Source organism: Zosterops lateralis (assembly GCF_965231275.1).
Source record: "Zosterops lateralis genome assembly, chromosome: 32".
Taxonomy (NCBI): Eukaryota; Metazoa; Chordata; class Aves; order Passeriformes; family Zosteropidae; genus Zosterops; species Zosterops lateralis.
In genome coordinates this window covers 1680876-1700455 of record NC_139792.1, presented here as the reverse complement: position 1 = coordinate 1700455, position 19580 = coordinate 1680876, and the positions used below count along the sequence as shown (strand labels likewise).

General features: G+C 60.3%; 2 protein-coding genes and 1 long non-coding RNA gene across 3 annotated transcripts in view; 2 read left to right on the top strand and 1 right to left on the bottom strand.

Moving 5' to 3' along the window:
• COQ10A (coenzyme Q10A) overlaps positions 1 to 6835 on the bottom strand; it is a 9239-nt gene extending 2404 nt beyond the window's left edge. Inside the window, exons 1-4 of the mRNA XM_083880951.1 lie at positions 6671 to 6835; positions 3973 to 4113; positions 1299 to 1491; positions 259 to 360 (exon numbers count right to left, since the gene is read on the bottom strand). Coding sequence (XP_083737077.1) covers positions 259 to 360; positions 1299 to 1491; positions 3973 to 4113; positions 6671 to 6750 — 516 coding nt within the window. The 5' untranslated portion in view covers positions 6751 to 6835. The remainder of the gene's footprint in view (positions 1 to 258; positions 361 to 1298; positions 1492 to 3972; positions 4114 to 6670) is intronic.
• On the top strand, positions 4205 to 5693 carry LOC310920894. The gene is made up of 2 exons (XR_014592063.1): positions 4205 to 4267; positions 5321 to 5693. It is a non-coding gene; the product is annotated as an uncharacterized lncRNA (long non-coding RNA).
• Positions 6836 to 8488: 1653 nt separating the features above from the next.
• The window catches only part of ANKRD52 (ankyrin repeat domain 52), a 72234-nt gene continuing 61142 nt past the window's right edge, over positions 8489 to 19580 (top strand). The window contains exons 1-3 of the mRNA XM_083880990.1: positions 8489 to 8590; positions 16394 to 16477; positions 17017 to 17095. Coding sequence (XP_083737116.1) covers positions 8564 to 8590; positions 16394 to 16477; positions 17017 to 17095 — 190 coding nt within the window. The 5' untranslated portion in view covers positions 8489 to 8563. The remainder of the gene's footprint in view (positions 8591 to 16393; positions 16478 to 17016; positions 17096 to 19580) is intronic.

Here is a 19580-nt window from a genome sequence, read left to right as displayed (position 1 = left end):
GAGGAGGAGGAGGAAGGAGAAGGAGGAGAAGAGAAGAGGAGAAAGAGAAGAAAAAGGAGGAGAAGAAAAAGGAGGGGAAGGAGGAGGAGAAGAGGAGGAGAATGAGGATGAACATGAGGAGGAGGAGGGAGGAGGAGAACAGGTGAGGTGAGGCAGATGAGGAGGAGGAGGAGGAGAACAGGTGAGGCAGGTGAGCCCCGCCTCCCCCGGCCCGGGCGGGGAGGGAGGAGCCCGGGAGGAGCCCGGGGCGGTCCGTACCGAGAAATCCACGGTGCTGGTGCGGGGGTAGCCCGGGATGCCGGGGCTGAAGCGCCAGTTGGTCTCCAGGTGGTTGAAGAGGCGCCCGTCGGTGCAGACGGCCTGGGGAGGGGAAAGGAGAGCTCAGATCCACAGGGATCACCGGGAATTCCTGGGAAAACCCTCCTGGGGGAGCCCAGCCCGGGATACCCGGGTGACACAGCCAGGGGTGGGGATTCCAGATTTCCCTGGGCAGTTCCAAGGCCTGACAGAGATTTCCGTGAAGAAAGTCCAACCTGAGCCTCTCCTGGAACAACTGGAGGCTGTTTTCCCTTCTCCTGCTGTTCCCTGGGAGCAGATTCCAATCCCACTCTCCTTTTAGAGAGTTGTGGGGTGAAAATTCCCCTCTGAGCCTCCTTTTATCCAATTAGTTCTAAGGTTTGACCACTTTTTCCATGGAAAAATTCCTCCTGCTGTCCATCCTGAGCCTCTCCAGGAGGAATTTGAGGCTGTTTCTTCTCATCCTGCTGTTCCCTGGGAACAGATTTCAATCCCACTCTCCTTTTAGGGAATTTAGGGGTGAAAATTCCCCTCTGAACCTCCTTTTCTCCAGACACTTCCAAACCCTGACAGCTCTTTCCATGGAAAAATTCCTCCTGCTGTCCATCCTGAGCCTCTCCTGGAGGAATTTGGGGCTGTTTTCTCTCATCCTGCTCTTCCCTGGGAACAGATTTCAATCCCACTCTCCTTTTAGGGAATTTAGGGGTGAAAATTCCCCTCTGAACCTCCTTTTCTCCAGACACTTCCTAACAGCTCTTTCCATGGAAAAATTCCTCCTGCTGTCCATCCTGAGCCTCTCCTGGAGGAATTTGGGGCTGTTTTCTCTCATCCTGCTCTTCCCTGGGAGCAAATTTTGACCCCACCCCACTCCACTCTCCCATCAGGGAGTTTTGGGGTAAAATTTCCCCCCTGAGGCTCCTTCTCTCCAGCCCGAGCCCTTTCTCATCCCCCTCAGGCCTCCCCCAGCCCCTCCCCTGCCTCCCCAGGTGCTCCCAGCTCACCTTGACCAGGTGTGGGCGCACCAGGGTGACGATGGAGGTGTATCTCTCCAGCACGGGGGGGAACCCCACCTCCAGCTGGGCCTTGAGGTGCCCCGAGCGCCGCGAAACCACCACGGATTTCTTACACCAGGGCACGAAGCTCTTGTAATCCTCCACGTTGGCCACCACGTCGTACATCTCCTGCATCGAGTACCTGCGGGACACCAGGGAGTGGGGTTGGGGTTGGGGCTGGGCTCAGGATTCAACTGAGGCCAGGATTGGGGTCAGGATTGGGGTCAGGATTGGGGTCAGGATTGGGGTCAGGATTGGGACTGGGGTTGGGTTTGGATTGGGGCTGGGGCTGGGGTTGGAGTGAGGATTGGGGTTGGAATTGGGGTCAGGATTGGGGCTGGGGTTGGGCTCAGGATTCAGCTGGGGCCAGGATTGGGGTCAGGATTGGGGTCAGGATTGGGGTTAGGATTGGGACTGGGGTTAGGTTTGGATTGGGGTTGGGATTTGGGTTAGGATTGGACTGGGGCCAGAACTGGGGCTGGGGTCAGGATTTGGCCCAGGAGTGGGGCTGGGGTTGGGATTGGGGCTGGAATTGGGGTCAGGATTGGGGTTGGGGTCAGGATTGGGGTTGGGGTCAGGACTGGGGCTGGGGTCGGGATTGGGGCTGGGGTTGGGGTTGGAGTCAGGATTGGGGTTAGGATTGGGGCTGGGGGCAGGAGTGGAACAGGGACTGGGGTCAGGATTGGGGCTGGAATTTGGGTCAGGATTGGGGCTGGGGCTGGGATTGGGGTTAGGATTGGATTGTGATGGGAGTTGGGGTCAGGATTGGGGCTAGGGTCAAGATTTGGGCTGGGATTGGAGTCAGGAGTGGGGCTGGGATTGGGGCTGGGGTCAGGAGTGGGGCTGAGGCTGGGGTCAGGATTGGGGCTGGGGCTGGGGTTGGAGTGAGGATTGGGGTTGGAATTGGGGTCAGGATTGAGACTGAGGTTGGGGCCAGGATTGGGGTTGGATTGGGGTCAGGATTGAGGCTGGGGTTAGGTTTGGATTGGGGCTGGGGCTGGGATTGGGGTCAGGAGTGGGGCTGGGGTCAAGATCAGATTGGGGCTGGGATTGAAGCTGGGGTCAGGATTGCAGCTGGAATTGGGGTCAGGATTGGATTGGGGCTGGGGTTGGGGTCAGGATTGGGGATTGGATTTGGGTCAGGAGTGGGGCCAGGACTGGAATCAGGATTGGGGTTGGGGTCAGGAGTGGGGCTGGGCTTGGGGTCAGGATTAGATCGGGGTCGGGGCTGGGGGCAAGGCTGGAGCTGGAACTGCAATTAGGGGCAGGGCTGGAGCCCGGGCTGGGGTTGAACAGGGCTCGGGGCTGGGGTGAGGCTGGGATTAGGGCTGGGGTTAGAGCTGGGGTTAAGGTCAAGGTTGAAGCTGCGGCCGGGGCTGGGGTTGGGGTCAGGGCTGGGGTTGGGGTCAAGGTCAAAGCTGAGGCTGGAGTTGGGGTTAAGGTGAAGGTTGAAGGCAGGATTGGGGCTGGGGTTGGGGTTAGGACTGAGCTTGGAGCTGGGACTGGGGTTGGGACCTGGGTCAGGGCTGAGCTCAGGCTCAGGGCTGGGCTGGGCTCAGGGTTGTGCTCAGGCTCAGGGGTCAGTCTCAGGGACAGGCTCAGGGCTGGGCTCACGCTCAGGCCTGGGATTGGGGTCAGGCTCAAGCTCAGGTTAGTCTCAGACTCAGGCTCAGGCTTAGGGCTGTGCTCAGGGTCAGGGCTCAGGGTCAGGGCTGGGATTGGGCTCAGGGTCAGGATCAGGATCAGGCTCAGGGCCAGGATTGGGGTCAGACTCAGTCTCAGGGCTGGGCTCAGGCTCAGGTCAGAGTCAAGGTCAGGCTCAGAGTCAGGGCTGTACTCAGACTCAGGGCTGGGCTCAGGGTCAGGCTCAAGACTGGACTCAGACTCAGGGTCAGGCTCAGGGCTGGGCTCAGGCTTGGGGATGGGCTCAGGCTCAGGGCTGGGATAGGGCTCAGGGTCAGGTCACGCTCAGTGTCAGGCTCAGGATCAGGGCTGGGCTGTGCTCAGGATCAGGGCTCAGGCTCAGATTGTGCTCAGGGTCAGGGCTGGGCTCAGAGTTGGGCTCAGGGCTGGGACTGGGGTCAGGCTCAGGCTGAGGGCTGGGCTGTGCTCAGGTCAGTCTCAGAGTCAGGGTCAGGGCTGGGCTCAGGGCTGTGCTGTGCTCAGGTCAGGCTCAGGGCTGTATTCAGACTCAGGGTCAGTCTCAGGCTCAGAGCTGTGCTCAGGGTTAGGGCTGGGCTCAGAGTCAGGGCCAGGAACGGGGTCAGACTCAGGCTCAGGGCTGTGCTCAGGCTTAGGGCTGGGCTCAGAGTCAGGGCCAGGAACGGGGTCAGACTCAGGCTCAGGGCTGGGCTCAGAGTCAGGGCCAGGAACGGGGTCAGACTCAGGCTCAGGGCTGGGCTCAGAGTCAGGCTCGGGGCTGGGACTGGGGTCAGACTCAGGGCTGTGCTCAGGTCAGGCTCAGGATCAGGCTCAGGTCAGTCCCAGTCTCAGTCCCAGCCCCAGTCTCAGTCTCAGTCTCAGTCTCAGTCCCAGCCCCAGCCCCAGCCCCAGCCCCAGCCCCAGCCCCAGCCCCAGCCCCAGCCCCAGCCCCAGCCCCAGCCCCAGCCCCGTCCCCACGCACCCGATGATGCGGCGCTCCGAGTACTCCTTGCGTTTGTTGGCGAGGCTGAGGAAGGCGCGGCTGGGCTGGGCCCGGGGCTCCCCGGCTGCGGGGCCGGGCCGGGACAGCCGGGACAGCCGGAGCCCCCCCGGGGCCGTGTGCCTGCGGGAGGGACAGGACGGGCCCGGTCACCGGGAGGGACGGGGCGGGACAGCGGGGCTGGGGGCGTTCCGGGGGGCAGCGGGGCCTCCAGGGCTCCCCAAAACCCTTCCAGAGCTTCCCAAATGCCTCCGGAGCTTCCCAAACCCTTCCAGGGGTTCCCAAATCCTTCGAGGGGTTCCCAAATCCCTCCATGGCTCTGCAAACCCTTCCAGAGGCTCCCAGGCCCCTTCCAGAGGTTCCCGAACCCTTCCAGAGCTTCCCAAATTCCTGCAGAGCTCCCCCAGATCCTCCAGAGCTCCCCAAACACTTCCAGAACTTCACAGGGCTCCTCCAGAGGTTCCCAAAACCCTTCCAGAGCTTCCCAAACCCCTCCAGGGCTCCCTAAACCCCTCCAGGGCTCCCCACACCCCTCGGAGCTCCCCAAACCCCTCCAGAGCCTGCCTGGTCCCTTTCAGAGCCTCACAGGCCCCTCCAGAGATTCCCAAACCCCTCCAGAGCTCCCCAAACCCTTCCAGAGCTTCCCAGGGCCTTTCCAGAGCTTCCCAAACCCCACCAGAGCTTCCCAAACTCCTCCAGAGCTTCCCAAACCCTTCCAGAGCTTCCCAGGGCCTTTCCAGAGCTTCCCAAACCCCACCAGAGCTTCCCAAACCCCTCCAGAGCTCCCCAAACCCTTCCAGAGCTTCCCAGGGCCTTTCCAGAGCTTCCCAAACCCCTCCAGAGCTTCCCAAACTCCTCCAGAGCTTCCCAAACCCCACCAGAGCTTCCCAGGGCCCTTCCAGAGCTTCCCAAACCCTTCCAGAGCTCCCCAAAATCCCTCCAAAGTTTCTCAAACCCTTCAAGAGCTCCCCACATCCCTCCAGGGCTCCCCAGGTCCCTCCAGAGCATCCCAAACTCCTCCAGGGCATCCCAAACCCTTCCAGAACTTCCCAGGTTCCTTCCAAAGCTCCCCAAACTGCTCCAGAGCTACCCAGGTTCCTTCCAGAGCTCTTCAAAACCCTCCAGTGCTTTGTGCACCCCTCCAGAGCTTCCCAGGGCCCTTCCAGAGTTCCCCAACCCTTCCAGAGCTTCCCAGATCTCTTCCAGAGCTCCCCAAATCCCTGCACAGCTTCCCACACCCTTCCAGTGCTCCTCAGGTCCTTTCCAGAGCTCCCCAAACCCCTCCAGAGCCTCCCAGGGCTCTTCCAGAGCTCCCCAAACCCTTCCAGAGGTTCCCAGGTCTCCTCTTGATAACTCAGATCCCTTCCAGTCCTTCCCTGTTCCTTTCTGGACTGTCCAAGGTCCCTTCCTGAACCTCCAGGTCCCTTCCAGACCTTCCCAAGCCTTTCCAGAGCTCCCCAAACCCCTCCAGAGCTTCCCAAACCCTTCCAGAACTCCTCAGGTCCTTTCCAGAGATCCCCAAACCCCTGCAGAGCTTCCCAGGGCTCTTCCAGAGCTCCCCAAACCCTTCCAGAGCTTCCCAGGTCTCCTCTTGATCAACTCAGATCCCTTCCAGCCCTTCCTGTTCCTTTCTGGACTGTCCAAGGTCCCTTCCTGAACCTCCAGGTCCCTTCCAGACCTTCCCAATCCCCTTCCAGGGCTCCCCAATTCCCTCCAGGGCTCTGCACACCCCTCCAGACCTCCCCAATCCCCTTCCGGACCTTCCCAATCCCTCCAGACCTCCCCAATCCCCTTCCGGACCTTCCCAATCCCTCCAGAGCTCCCCAATCCCTCCAGAGCTCCCCAATCCCTCCAGAGCTCCCCAATCCCCTTCCAGACCTTCCCAATCCCTCCAGACCTCCCCAATCCCTCCAGAGCTCCCCAATCCCTCCAGAGCTCCCCAATCCCCTTCCGGACCTTCCCAATCCCTCCAGAGCTCCCCAATCCCTCCAGAGCTCCCCAATCCCTCCAGAGCTCCCCAATCCCCTTCCAGACCTTCCCAATCCCTCCAGACCTCCCCAATCCCCTTCCGGACCTCCCCAATCCCCTTCCAGACCTTCCCAATCCCCTTCCAGACCTTCCCAATCCCCTTCCCGCCGGGCCTGGGTCCCTTTCTGACCCCCCCAGACCCTTTCCCGAGCCCTCCCAGGACGGGAATTCTCCCCCCGGTGGCTCCGGGCCGGTTCCCGCTGTCCCGGCGCCGCTCTTGGCACCAGGAGGGGCTGGAAACCCGACCTTGGGGACACCAAATCCCGGCGGGGACAAATGTCCCGGTGCCACCCCCGGGCGGGGTGGGACAAGAGCGGGGATAATTCCCGGGATAATTCCCGGGGGAATCGTCACCGGGGCCGGTGTGGGTGTCCCCGAGCAGAGGTCACCGCTGTGGGGACACGGCCGGGCGGGCTCGGGGCTGGCCCTTGTCCCGGTGACACCGGTGACAACCCCCGGTGGGGCTGGGGACCACCGCGACCCCCGGTTTGGTCCCACCGGGATCTTCTGAGCTGCTCAAAGTGCCCTCAGACCGCCTCAGGACCCCCCCACAGCACCATCCCGGTGTCCCCGGCGCCCCCGGTGCTCCCGGTGCCCTCAGGGCCGCTGTGACCTCCAGGCCCCGCCCGCCCCACCGGGAACCGCCTCTCACCTGCCGGGCGGAGCCGCCGCGGCCCGCAGGCGCGGCCTGGCCCCGAGCTGGAGGGCGCTGCGGAGCCGCCGGGCCGCCATCAGCGGGGCCGGGACCGGGACCGGGACCAGGCCGAGGCCGGGCCGGAACCGGGACCGGGGGCGCCGCCGCCGCCCTGACCTCTCACCCCGTGACGTCACCGCGTCGTGTACGTCAAGGGGCGGGGCGAGGAGACGCCCCCTCCACAGCCCCCGAGCGAGGGATGATGGGAGTTGTAGTAGGAGGGTGTGCGGGGCATGATGGGAAGTGTAGTGTGGGATGGGGATGCGGCTGATCAAACCGGGACCAACCGGAGATGGGATTCCCTCTGCACAGACCCCACAAAGAGGGATGGAACCGGCACACGGAGACCCCCAGGACCCTCTCCCATCATTCCAGCACTTTTTTGGGATGGAGGAGTCACTGTGTGGGACCCCTGGGACCACCAGCAGCTGCTCAAGGACAGGATTCCCATCTGACAGATCCCATAGAAGAGCACACAGAGACCCCAGGATCTTCTCCCACCACTGTGAGTGGTCCCAGGGGTCCCATGGAGTGGCTCCTCCATCCCCAAAAAGTGCTGGAATGGTGGGAGAAGGTGCTGGGGGTCACCCACTGTCAACTCCATCCCTTTCATTGGGAATTCCAGTGTCAATCTCTGCTCAAGGGTCTCTCACTGTCACTCCATCCCTTTTTCCTGGGAATTCCATTGACAATTCCTGCCCAAGGTGGTCCCGGGGGTCTTCCACTGTCTCTCCATCCCTTTCCCTGGGAATTCCATTGGCCATCCCTGCCCACAGCAGCCACTGCCCCCCGTTCCCCTCGTTCCCCTGTGGTGATGCCGGTTCCCCCGTGGCAATGCCGGTTCCCATTCTCCCGTGCCAGTGCTGGTCCCCGTGTTGATGCTGGTTCCCGTTCCCAGGGGCGATGCCGGTTCCCTGTGTTGATGCTGGTCCCTGTTCCCCGTGTTGATGCCGGTTCCCAGTTCCTAGTTCCTGTGGTGATGCCAGTCCCGTTCTCCGTGGCAATGCTGGTTCCCGGTTCCCGTTTCCCCCGTGTTGATGCCGTTCCCCATGTTCATGTTGGTTCCCGTGTTGATGCCAGTTCCCATTCCCCCATGGTCAATGCCAGTTCCCGGTTCCCAGTGGTGATGCCGGTTCCCGTGCTGATGCCGGTCCCGTTCCCTGTTTTCCCGTGTCAATCCCATTCCCGTTTCCCTGTGTTGATGCCGGTTCCCGTTCCCGTGGCAATGCAGGTTCCTGGTTCCTGTTTCCCCCGTGGGGATGCCAGTTCCCGGTTCTCGTTTCCCAGGGGCGATGCTGGTTCCCGTGTAGATGCCAGTTCCCATTCCCCGTGTCGATGCCGGTTCCCATTCCCGTGTTGATACTGGTTCCCATTCCCGTGGCAATGCAGGTTCCCGGTTCCTGTTCTCCCATGTTGATGCCGGTTCCCGGTGTTGATACTGCTCCCCGTGTTGATGCCGGTCCCCGTGGCAATGCAGGTTCCCGGTTCCCATTCCCCCATGTTGATGCTGGTCCCCGGTTCCCGCTCCCCGTTCCGTCCCCGTTCCCGCCCCCTGTGCCATAGCCCCGCCCCGTTCCGTCCCCGTGGCCCCGCCCCTGTGCCGTGGCCCCGCCCCGTTCCGTCCCCGTGGCCACGCCCCTGTGCCGTGGCCCCGCCCCTGTGCCGTGGCGCCGCCCCCTGTGCCGTAGCCCCGCCCCCGTTGCCGTAGCCCCGCCCCGTTGCCGTCCCCGTGGCCCCGCCCCGTCTGTCCCGGTGGGCGGCGCGTTCCCCGCCGTGGCCCCGCCCCGCCGCCGCCCCGAGCGGAGCCGGACCCGATGCCGGGAGCTGCTGAGCGCTGAGGGCGGCCCCGACATGGGGGTTCTCAGCATCACGGACCAGGTACGGCCGCCTAAAGCTGTGTTTTATAGCCCCTTCTCCCGCCTCCTGGTGTCCCCCCGGCGGGCCCGGGCCCGGCCCGGCCTGGCCCGCCACGGCAGCCCGGGGATGTGCGGCCTAGCCCGGCCCCGCCACCGCGCCCGGCCCCGCCGCCGCCCCGGGGCCCGGGCCCGCTCCCCGAGCCTTCCCTGAGGGGAACCGGCTCCTGCCGCAGCCCCGGGAAGGGCTGGGGGTCCCTGGTGGGGTTTGGGGCTGCGCTCAGAGAGCGCCGGGCCCAGCGAGGCCGGGACGGGCCGGACGGGAACGGGAATGAGAGAGGCGGGAACGGGGGAGCCGGGAACGGGAATGGAACGGGAGAGAACAGCGGGGATGGGACCCTCAGGAGGGACCCCCAGGCCGGGAATGGGAACAGGAGAACGCCAGGAATGGGACCCCCGGGCTGGGAACGGGAGAGAACCGGGAATGGGGACCCTCTGGAGGGACCCCCGGGCCGGGAACGGGAGAGAACTGCAGGGATGGGACCCTCGAGAGGCACTGGGAATGGGAACAGGAATGGGAATGGGAGAGAACCGGGAATGGGACCCTCTGGAGGGACCCCTGGGCCGGGAATAGGAACAGGAGAGCCCTGAGATGGGACCCTCAGGAGGGACCCCCAGGCTGGGAATGGGAACAGGAGAACGCCGGGGATGGGAGAGGCTGGAGCAGGAGAGGACCGGGATGGGACCCTCTGGAGGGACCCCCGGGCTGGGAACGGGAATGGGAGAGCCTGGAACGGGAGAGAACCCAGAGGGACTGGGAATGGGAATGGGAACGGGAACGGAAGAAAACCGGGGATGGGACCCTCCAAAAGGACCGGGAACAGGAATGGGAACGGGAGAGATCTGCAGGGATGGGACCCTTTGGAGGGACCCCCAGACTGGGAACAGGAATGGGAGAACCACAGGGGTGGGACCCTCAGGAGGGACCCCCGAGCCTGGAGCAGGAGAGCCCCGGGATGGGACCCCTGAGAGGGACCTCCGGGCTTGGAACGGGAATGGGAGAACTGTGGAGATGGGACCCTCAAGAGGGACTGGGAATGGGAACGGGAGAACCGCAGGGATGGGACCCTCAGGAGGGACTGGGAATGGGAACGGGAGAACCACAGGGATGGGACCCTCAGGAGGGACCCCCAGGCCGGGAATGGGAACAGGAGAACCATGGGGATGAGACCCTCCAGAGGGACCCCCGGGCCAGGAATGGGAATGGGAGAACCACAGGGATGGGACCTCCAGAGGGACCCGCAGGCCTGGAGCACGAGAGCCCCGGGATGGACCCTTGAGAGGGACCCCCGAACTTGGAACAGGAACGGAAGAGAACTGGGGATGGGACCTTCCAGAAGGATCCCTGGGTTGGGAATAGGAACGGGAGAGCTCCGAGGATGGGACCCTCCAGAGGGACTGGGAACAGGAATGGGAGAGCCACAGGGATGGGACCCTCCAGAGGGACCCCCGGGCTTGGAACAGGAGAACACCGGGAATGGGACCCTTTGGAGGGACCCCTGGGCTGGGAATGGGAACGGGAGAGAACTGCAGGGATGGGATCCTCCAGAGGGACCCCCGGGCTGGGAATGGGAACAGGAGAACACCGGGAATGGGACCTTGGAGAGGGACCCTTGGGCCAGGAATGGGAATGGGAGAGAACTGCAGGGATGGGACCCTTTGCAGGGACCCCCGGGCTGGGAATGAGAGAGCAGCGGGAATGGGAGAGACTGGAGCAGGAGAGGAACAGGAATGGGACCCTCCAGAGGGAATGGGAACAGGAACGGGAAAAGAAGAGAACTGCAGGGATGGGACCCTTTGGAGGGACCCCCAGGCTGGGAACAAGAACGGGAGAACCGCGGAGATGGGACCCTCCAGAGGGACCGGGAATGGGAACAGGAGAACCACCGGAATGGGACCCTCTGGAGGGAACCCCGGGCCTCAAGCAGCAGAGCCCCGGGATGGGACCCTTGAGAGGGACCCCTGGGCTTGGAACAGGAACGGGAGAACTGCAGGGATGGGACCCTCGAGAGGGAACGGGACCGGGAATGGGAGAACCGCCGGAATGGGACCCTTTGGAGGACCCCCGGGCTGGGAATGGGAACAGGAGAGCCCTGGGATGGGACCCTCCAGAGGGACCCCTGGGCCGGGAACGGGAATGGGAGAGAACTGGGGATGAGACCCTCGAGAGGGACCGGGAATGAGAATGGGAATGGGAGAGAACTGGGGATGGGACCCTCCAGAGGGACCCCTGGGCCAGGAACGGGAATGGGAGAGAACTGGGGATGGGACCCTCCAGAGGGACCCCTGGGCTTGGAACAGGAATGGGCGAGCACTGCAAGGATGGGACCCTCAAGAGGGACCCCCAAGCTTGGAACGGGAACGGGAGGGCGCCAGGGTTGGGACCCTTTGGAGGGACTCCCAGGCTTGGAACAGGAATGGGAGAGCCCCGGGATGGGACCCTCTGGAGGGACCCCCGGGCCAGGAATGGGAGAGCCCCAGGATGGGACCATCTGGAGGGACCCCCGGGCCAGGAATGGGAGAGCCCCAGGATGGGACCCTCTGGAGGGACCCCCGGGCCAGGAATGGGAGAGCACCAGGAATGGGACCCTCCGGAGGGACTGGGAATGGGAATGGGAATGAGAGACCCCTGAGATGGGACCCCCGGGCTTGGAACAGGAACAGGAGAGCTCCAGGAATGGGACCCTCTGGAGGGACCCCCTGGCCCAGGAATGTGAACAGGAACAGGAGAGCTCCAGGGATGGGACCCTCTGGAGGGACCCCCTGGCCCAGGAATATGAAACATCAAAGGGGGATCCTGTCCCGGGAATGGGACCCCTGGCCTGGGAATGATGGAGCCCACAGGGATGGGATATCCTGGCTCGGGAATGGGAGAATCCTGGGGTTGGGACACCTGGATAGGGAACGGGATAAGTGTGGGAATGGGACCCCTGGCTCGGGAATGTGAAGCAGCAAAGGGGGATCCCAGGAGAGCCCCAGGAATGGGACCCTTGGCCTGGGAACGGGAGAATCCCAGGAATGGGACCCTTGGCCTGGGAACGGGAGAATCCCAGGAATGGGACCCTTGGCCTGGGAACGGGAGAATCCCAGGAATGGGACCCCTGGATCAGGAATGATCGGGACTACAGGGGTGGGATATCCTGGATTGGGAATGGGAGAACTCTGGGAATGGGACCCCGGGATGGGGAACAGGGGAACCCCCAGGGATGGGACCCCTTTGGTCCAGGGGAATCCCTGGGGTTGGAACACCTGGATTGGGAGTGGCAGAACCCCTGGAATGAGATTCCCCCTGGCCCTGGAACGGGAAAATCCTGGGAATAGGAGAATCCTGGGAATGGCAGAACCCCTGGAATAAGATTCCCCTGGCCTTGGAATGGGAGAATCCTGGGAATGGGATCCCCTGGATCAGGAATGGGAAAATCCCAGGAATGGGATCCCCTGGATCAGGAATGGGAAAATCCCAGGAATGGAATCCCCTGGATCAGGAATGATGGAGCCTGCAGGGATGGGACATCCTGGATCAGGACCAGGAGATTTTTGGGGTTGGAACACCTGGATTGGGAATGGCGGAACCCCTGGAATGAGATTCCCTGGCCCTGGAACAGGAGAATCCTGGGAATGGGAGAACCCCTGGAATGGGATCCCCTGGCCCTGGAATGGGAAAATCCCAGGAATGGGACCCCTGGATCAGGAATGATGGAGCCTGCAGGGATGGGACATCCTGGATCAGGACCAGGAGATTTTTGGGGTTGGGACACCTGGATTGGGAATGGCAGAACCCCTGGAATGAGATTCCCTGGCCCTGGAACGGGAAAATTGTCCTCATTGGGTTTTGGGGACAGATCTGTGGTTCTGGGTGTCACTGTGTGGTTTTGGGGACACTTTTGGGGTGCAGAGTGTCCCTGTCATGTTTTAGGGACACATTTGGGGTTCAGGGTGTCCCCATCAGGTTTTGGGGACATTCTTGGGGTGCCTGTAATGCTTTTTTGGGGGTTCAGAGTGTCCTCATCGTGTTTTAGGGACAAATGTGGGGTTCAGAGTGTCCCCAACAGGTTTTGGGGCCACTCCTGGGGTGTGGAGTGTCCCTATTAAGTTTTTTGGGGGTGCAGGGTGTTCTCATTGGGTTTTGGGGACACTTTTGGGGTGCAGAATGTCCCTGTCGTGTTTTAGGAACAAATGTGGGGTTCAGGGTGTCCCCATCAGGTTTTGGGGACAAATGTGGGGTTCAGGGTGTCCCTGTTGTGTTTTGGGGACAAATGTGGGGTTCAGGGTGTCCCCATCAGGTTTTGGGGACACTCTTGGGGTGCCTGTAATGCTTTTTTGGGGGGTTCAGGGTGTCCTCATCGTGTTTTAGGGACACTTTTGGGGTGCAGAGTGTTCCTGTAGTGCTTTTTTGGGGGTGCAGGGTGTCCCCATTGGGTTTTGGGGACAGATCTGTGTTTCTGGGTGTCACTGTGTGGTTTTGGGGACACTTTTGGGGTTCAGAGTGTCCCTGTCATGTTTTAGGGACACATTTGGGGTTCAGGGTGTCCCCGACAGGTTTTGGGGACACTTTTGGGGTGCAGAGTGTCCCTGTCATGTTTTGGGGACACTTTTGGGTTGCAGGGTGTCCCTGTCATGTTTTAGGGACACATTTGGGGTTCAGGGTGTCCCCGACAGGTTTTGGGGACACTTTTGGGGTTCAGAGTGTCCCTGTCGTGTTTTAGGGACACTTTTGGGGTGCAGAGTGTCCCTGTCGTGTTTTGGGGACAAATTTGAGGTTCAGAGTGTCCCTGTCATGTTTTAGGAGGCACCGTTGGTGTTTTTCAGCCTCTCCTATGACATTTACATTTTTTTAAGCCCCTTTTTATTTAAAAAGTATTTTAAAGTATTTTAAAGTATTTATAAATATTTTAAAGTATTTAAAAATATTTTTTAGAGTTTTAAGAAGTGGTATTGAGGCTGCTGCATTCCAGGGGGATGACCTGACCCAATCCTGGGGTTGGGATCCCTTTTATTTTGGGATCCCTCTTATTTTGGGATCCTTTTTATTTTGGGATCCCTTTTATTTTGGGATCCCCATTTATTTTGGGACAAGGCAGAGCTGGCAAAGGGGTCACTGCCAGGCAGGGGCTGAAAAAAAAAGTGAATTTTGGTATTTTTGAGCTTTAAATCCAACCTTGGAGGGGTTGGGAGAGTCCCAGCACCCAAATCCCTCCATCCCAAAAAGGCCCAGTGGGGATTTGTGGGGTTTGGCACCCCAAAAGCGGCTCAGCCCCTGGTTTTTTGCTGAAAAAAATGGGATTTTTAGGGCTGGGAACAGGGATTGTGGCTGTCCCAGAGGGATTTGGGGCTGGGCAGGAATTTGGGGGGCAGGAGGGGGGTCCTGGGGGAGCTGGGAGGGGGTTTCAGATAATCCCAGTTTGGGTTTTTTGGGGAAAAAAATGGGAAAAGTGTCTGGGATGGGATTGGGGGGGGGTTTGGGGCTGGGGTGGGGCTGTGCCACTGTCACTGTCACTGTCACTGTCACCACTGTTCCAGCTCTGTCACTGTCACTGTCCTTGTCATTGTTACTGTCACTGTCATTGTCACTGCCTGTTCCACCTGTGTCACTGTCCCTGTCACTGTCACCACTGTTCCACCTGTGTCACTGTCCCTGTCACTGTCACCACTGTTCCAACTGTGTCACTGACACTGTCACTGTCACCACTGTTCCAGCTCTGTCACTGTCACTGTCCTTGTCATTGTTACTGTCACTGTCATTGTCACTGCCTGTTCCACCTGTGTCACTGTCCCTGTCACTGTCACCACTGTTCCACCTGTGTCACTGTCCCTGTCACTGTCACCACTGTTCCACCTGTGTCACTGACACTGTCACTGTCACCACTGTTCCAGCTCTGTCACTGTCACTGTCCTTGTCATTGTTACTATCACTGTCATTGTCACTGTCACTGCCTGTTCCAGCTGTGTCACTGTCACTGTCATTGTCACTGTCATTGTCACTGTCACTGCCTGTTCCACCTGTGTCACTGTCACTGCCTTTTCCAGCTGTGTCACTGTCCCTGTCACTGTCACCACTGTTCCACCTGTGTCACTGACACTGTCACTGCCTGTTCCACTTGTGTCAGTGTCACTGTCACTGTCACCACTCCTTCCACTTGTGTCATTGTCACTGTTCCTGTCACTGTCTGTTCCAGCTGTGTCACTGTCATTGTCACTGTCACTGTCTGTTCCAGCTGTGTCCCTGTCACTGCCTTTTCCAGCTGTGTCACTGTCCCTGTCACTGTCCCTGCCACTGTCACTGGCTGTTCCAACTCTGTCACTGTCACTGTCACTGTGACCACCCCTTCCATCTGTGTCATTGTCACTGTCCCTGTCACTGTCTGTTCCAGCTGTGCCACTGTCACTGTTCCACCTGTGTCATTGTCACCAACCCTTCCAGCTGTGTCACTGCCACTGTCACTGTGACCACTCCTTCCACCTGTGTCACTGTCACTGTCACTGTCTGTTCCACCTGTGTCACTGTCACTGTCATTGTCACCACACCTTCCACCCGTGTCACTGTCATCACCCCTCCAGATGTGTCACTGTCACTGTCACCACCCCTTCCAGCTGTGCCACTGTCACCCCTGTTCCAGCTGTGTCAGTGTCACTGTTATTGTGTCACCACCCCTTCCAGCGGTGTCACTGTCACCACTGTTCCAGCTGTGTAACTGTCATTGTCACCCCTGTTCCACTTGTGTCACTGTCATTGTCCCTGTCACTGTGACAGCCCTTCCAGCTGTGTCACTGTCACAGTTATTGTGTCACCACCCCTTCCAGCGGTGTCCCTGTCACTGTCACCACTGTTCCAACTGTCACTGTCACTGTGACCACCCCTTCCAGCAGTGCCACTGTCACTGTCACCACTGCTCCACTTGTGTCACTGTCATTGTCACTGTCACCCCTGTTCCAGCTGTGTCACTGCCACTGTCACTGTGACCACTCCTTCCAGCTGTGTCACTGTCACTGTGACCACCCCTTCCAGCTGTGTCACTGCCACTGTCACTGTGACCACTCCTTCCACCTGTGTCACTGTCACTGTGACCACCCCTTCCAGCTGTGTCACTGTCACTGCCTGTTCCAGCTGTGTCCCCTCATTCCAGTTGTGTCCCCATCACTGTCACCACTTGTCCTCATGTCCCCTTGTCACTGTCACCACTTGTTCCAGCTGTCCCTGTCACTGTCACCCCCTTTCCAGCTGTCCCCTGTCACTGTCACCACTTGTCCCCTGTCACTGTCACAGTGCCCCTTATCCCCTGTCACTGTCACCCCGTGTCCCCTGTCACTGTCACACTGTCCCCTTGTCCCCTGTCACCACTGTTCCCTTGTCCCCTGTCACTGTCACACTGTCCCCGTGTCCCCTGTCACTGTCACACTGTCCCCTGTCCCCTGTCCCCTGTCACTGTCCCCTGTCACTGTCACAGTGTCCCCTGTCCCCTGTCACTGTCCCCTGTCACTGTCACAGTGTCCCCTTGTCCCCTGTCACTGTCACCACTTGTCCCCATCACTGTCACAGTGTCCCCTGTCCCCTGTCACTGTCACACTGTCCCCTGTCACTGTCCCCTGTCACTGTCACTGTCCCCTGTCACTGTCCCGTGTCCCCGTCACTGTCACAGTGTCCCCTGTCCCCTGTCACTGTCACAGTGTCCCCTGTCACTGTCCCCTGTCACTGTCCCCTGTCACTGTCACTGTCCCCTGTCACTGTCCCGTGTCCCCGTCACTGTCACAGTGTCCCCTGTCCCCGCAGCCCCCTCTGGTCCAAGCCATCTTCAACCGGGATGTGGAGGAGGTTCGGTCGCTGCTCAATCAGAAAGAGAACATCAATGTACTGGTGAGGGCCCCCAAAATCCTCCCAAAATCCTCCTCAAATCCTCCCCAAGTCCCTCCTGTCCCTCACCTGGGGCTCCCCAAATCCTCCTGTCCCCACCCAGGGCTCCCCAAATCCTCCCCAAATCCTCCTGTCCTCACCCAGGGCTCCCCAAATCCTCCTGTCCTCCCCAAATCCTCCTGTCCCCACCCAGGGCTCCCCAAATCCTCCCCAAATCCTCCTGTCCTCACCCAGAGCTCCCCAAATCCTCCCCAAAGCCTCCTGTCCTCACCCAGGGCTCCCCAAATCTTCCTGTCCTTCCCAAATCCTTCCCAAATTCTTCCTATCCTCACCCAGAGCTCCCCAAATCCTCCCCAAAGCCTCCTGTCCCCACCCAGGGCTCCCCAAATCTTCCCTGTCTCTCCCCAGGACTCCCCAAATCCTCCCTAAATCCCTCCTGTCCTCCCCAAATCCTCCTGTCCTCACCAGGGCTCCCCAAATCCCCTGTCCACCCTTTCCCAGCCCCTTCCCATCCCAGAGCTGTATTTTCCCTCTCCCCCCAGGACCAGGAACGCCGGACCCCTCTCCACGCCGCCGCCTACGTCGGAGACGTCGCAATCCTCGAGCTGCTCATCCTGTCAGGTGAGACCCTGGGGGTGTCCCTGATCCTTTTACAGGTCCCTGATCCTTTTACAGGTCCCCAATCCCTCTCCACGCCCCAGATCCTTTTCCAGATCCCTTTCCAGGTTCCCCCAATCCCTCTCCAGGGATCCTTTTCCAGGTCCCTGGTCCCTCTCCAGGTCCCTCAATCCCTCTCCAGGTCCTTCTCCAGGTCCCAGAGCCCTCTCCAGGTCCCTGATCCTTTTCCAAGCCCCTGATCCTTCTCCAGAACCCTCAATCCCTCTCCAGACCCCCCAATCCCTCTCCAGGTCCCCAATCCTTTTCCAAGGTCCCAGATCCCTTTCCAAGACCCCCAATCTCTCTCCAGGTCCTTCTCCAGATCCCAGATCCCTCTCCAGGTCCCCAATTCCTCTCCAGGTCCCCAATTCCTCTCCAGGTCCCCAATTCCTCTCCAGGTCCCCAATCCTCTCCAGGTCCCAGATCCTTTTCCAGGTCCCAGATCCCTCTCCAGGCCCCCCAATCCCTCTCCAGGTCCCCCAGTCCTTCTCCAGGTCCTCAGATCCTTTCCATGTCCCCAATCCCTCTCCAGGTCTCTGATCCTTCTCCTTATTCCTGATCCCTCTCCAGACCCCCCAAATCCCTCTCCAGGTCCCAGATCCCTTTCCAGGTCCCCTCAGTCCCTCTCCAGGGATCCTTTTCCTGGTCCCTGATCCTTTTCCAAGCCCCTGATCCCTCTCCAGGTCTCCAATCCCTCTCCAGATCCCTGATCCTTCTCCTGATTCCTCTCAGGTCCCTGATCCCTCTCCAGGTCCCTGATCCTTTTCCAGATGCCCCCAAATCCCTCTCCAAGCCCCCCCAATCCCCCTCCAGACCCCAGATCCCTCTCCAGATCCCTGACCCCTTTTCCAGATCCCCGATCCCTCTCCAGGCCCCCAATTCTTCTCTAGGTCCCTGATCCCTCTCCAGGTTCCCAGATCCTTTTCCAGATCCCCGATCCCTTTCCAGGCCCCTCAATCCCTCTCCAGGTCCTCAGTTCCTCTCTAGGACCCCAAATCCCTCTCCAGGTCCCCTGATCCCTTTCCATGTCCCCCCAATCCCTCTCCAGGTGTCTGATCCTTTTCCAGATGCCCCCAAATCCCCCTCCAGACCCCTGATCCCTTCTCCAGACCCCTGATCCTTCTCCAGGCCCCTGATCCCTATTCCAGATCCCTGATCCCTCTCCAGGCCCCCAATTCCTCTCCAGGCCCCCAATTCTTCTCTAGGTCCCTGATCCCTCTCCAGGTTCCCAGTCCCTCTCCAGGTCCCCCAATCCTCTCCAGGTCCCCAATCCTTTTCCAGGTCCCAGATCCCTCTCGAGGTCTCCAATCCCTCTCCAGGTCCCCTAGTCCTTCTCCAGGTCCTCAGATCCTTTCCATGTCCCCAGTCCCTCTCCAGGTCTCTGATCCTTCTCCTTATTCCTGATCCCTCTCCAGACCCCCCCAATCCCTCTCCAGGTCCCCAGTTCCTCTCCAGGACCTCAAATCCCTTTCCAGGTCCCCTCAGTCCCTCTCCAGGGATCCTTTTCCTGGTCCCAGATCCTTTTCCAGGCCCCTGATCCCTCTCCAGGTCTCCAATCCTCTCCAGATCCCTGATCCTTCTCCTGATTCCTCTCAGGTCCCTGATCCCTCTCCAGGTCCCTCATCCTTTTCCAGATCCCAGATCCCTTTCCAGGTCCGCCAATCCCTCTCCAGGGATCCTTTTCCTGGTCCCTGATCATTTTCCAGGTCCTCAATCCCTCTCCAGGTCCCCAGTTCCTCTCTGGGACCCCAAATCCCCCTCCAGGTCCCCTGATCCCTCTCCAGGTCCCCCCAGTCCCTCTCCAGACCCCTGATCCTTCTCCAGCCCCCTCAAATCCCTCTCCATGTCCCCAGTCCATCTCCAGGTCCCTGATCCTTCTCCTGATTCCTGATCCCTCTCCAGGCTCCCTCCCAATTCCTCTCCAGATCCCAGATCCCTCTCCAGATCCTCCAATCCATCCCCAAGCCCCTGATCCCTCTCCAGGTCCCCCCAGTCCCTCTCCAGATCCCAGATCCTTCTCCTGATTCCTCTCAGGTCCCCAATTCCTCTCCAGGTCCCAGATCCTTTTCCAAGCCCCTGATCCTTCTCCAGATCCCAGATCCCTCTCCACACCCCAGATCCTTTTCCAGGTCCCTTTTCCTGACCCCTTTCCAGGCCCCCCAATCCCTCTCCAGGTCCCCAGTTCCTCTTCAGGACCCCAAATCCCCCTCCAGGTCCCAGATCCCTGATCCTTCTCCAAGTCCCCAGTTCCTCTCCAGGTCCCTCATCCTTTTCCAAGCCCCGATCCTTCTCCAGACCCCCCAATCCCTCTCCAGACCCCTGATCCCTCTCCAGGTTCCAAATCCTTTCCCAAGTCCCTGATCCTTTTCCAGATCCCAGATCCCTCTCCACACCCCAGATCCTTTTCCAGGTCTCTTCTCCTGATCCTTTTCCAGGTCCCCAGTTCCTC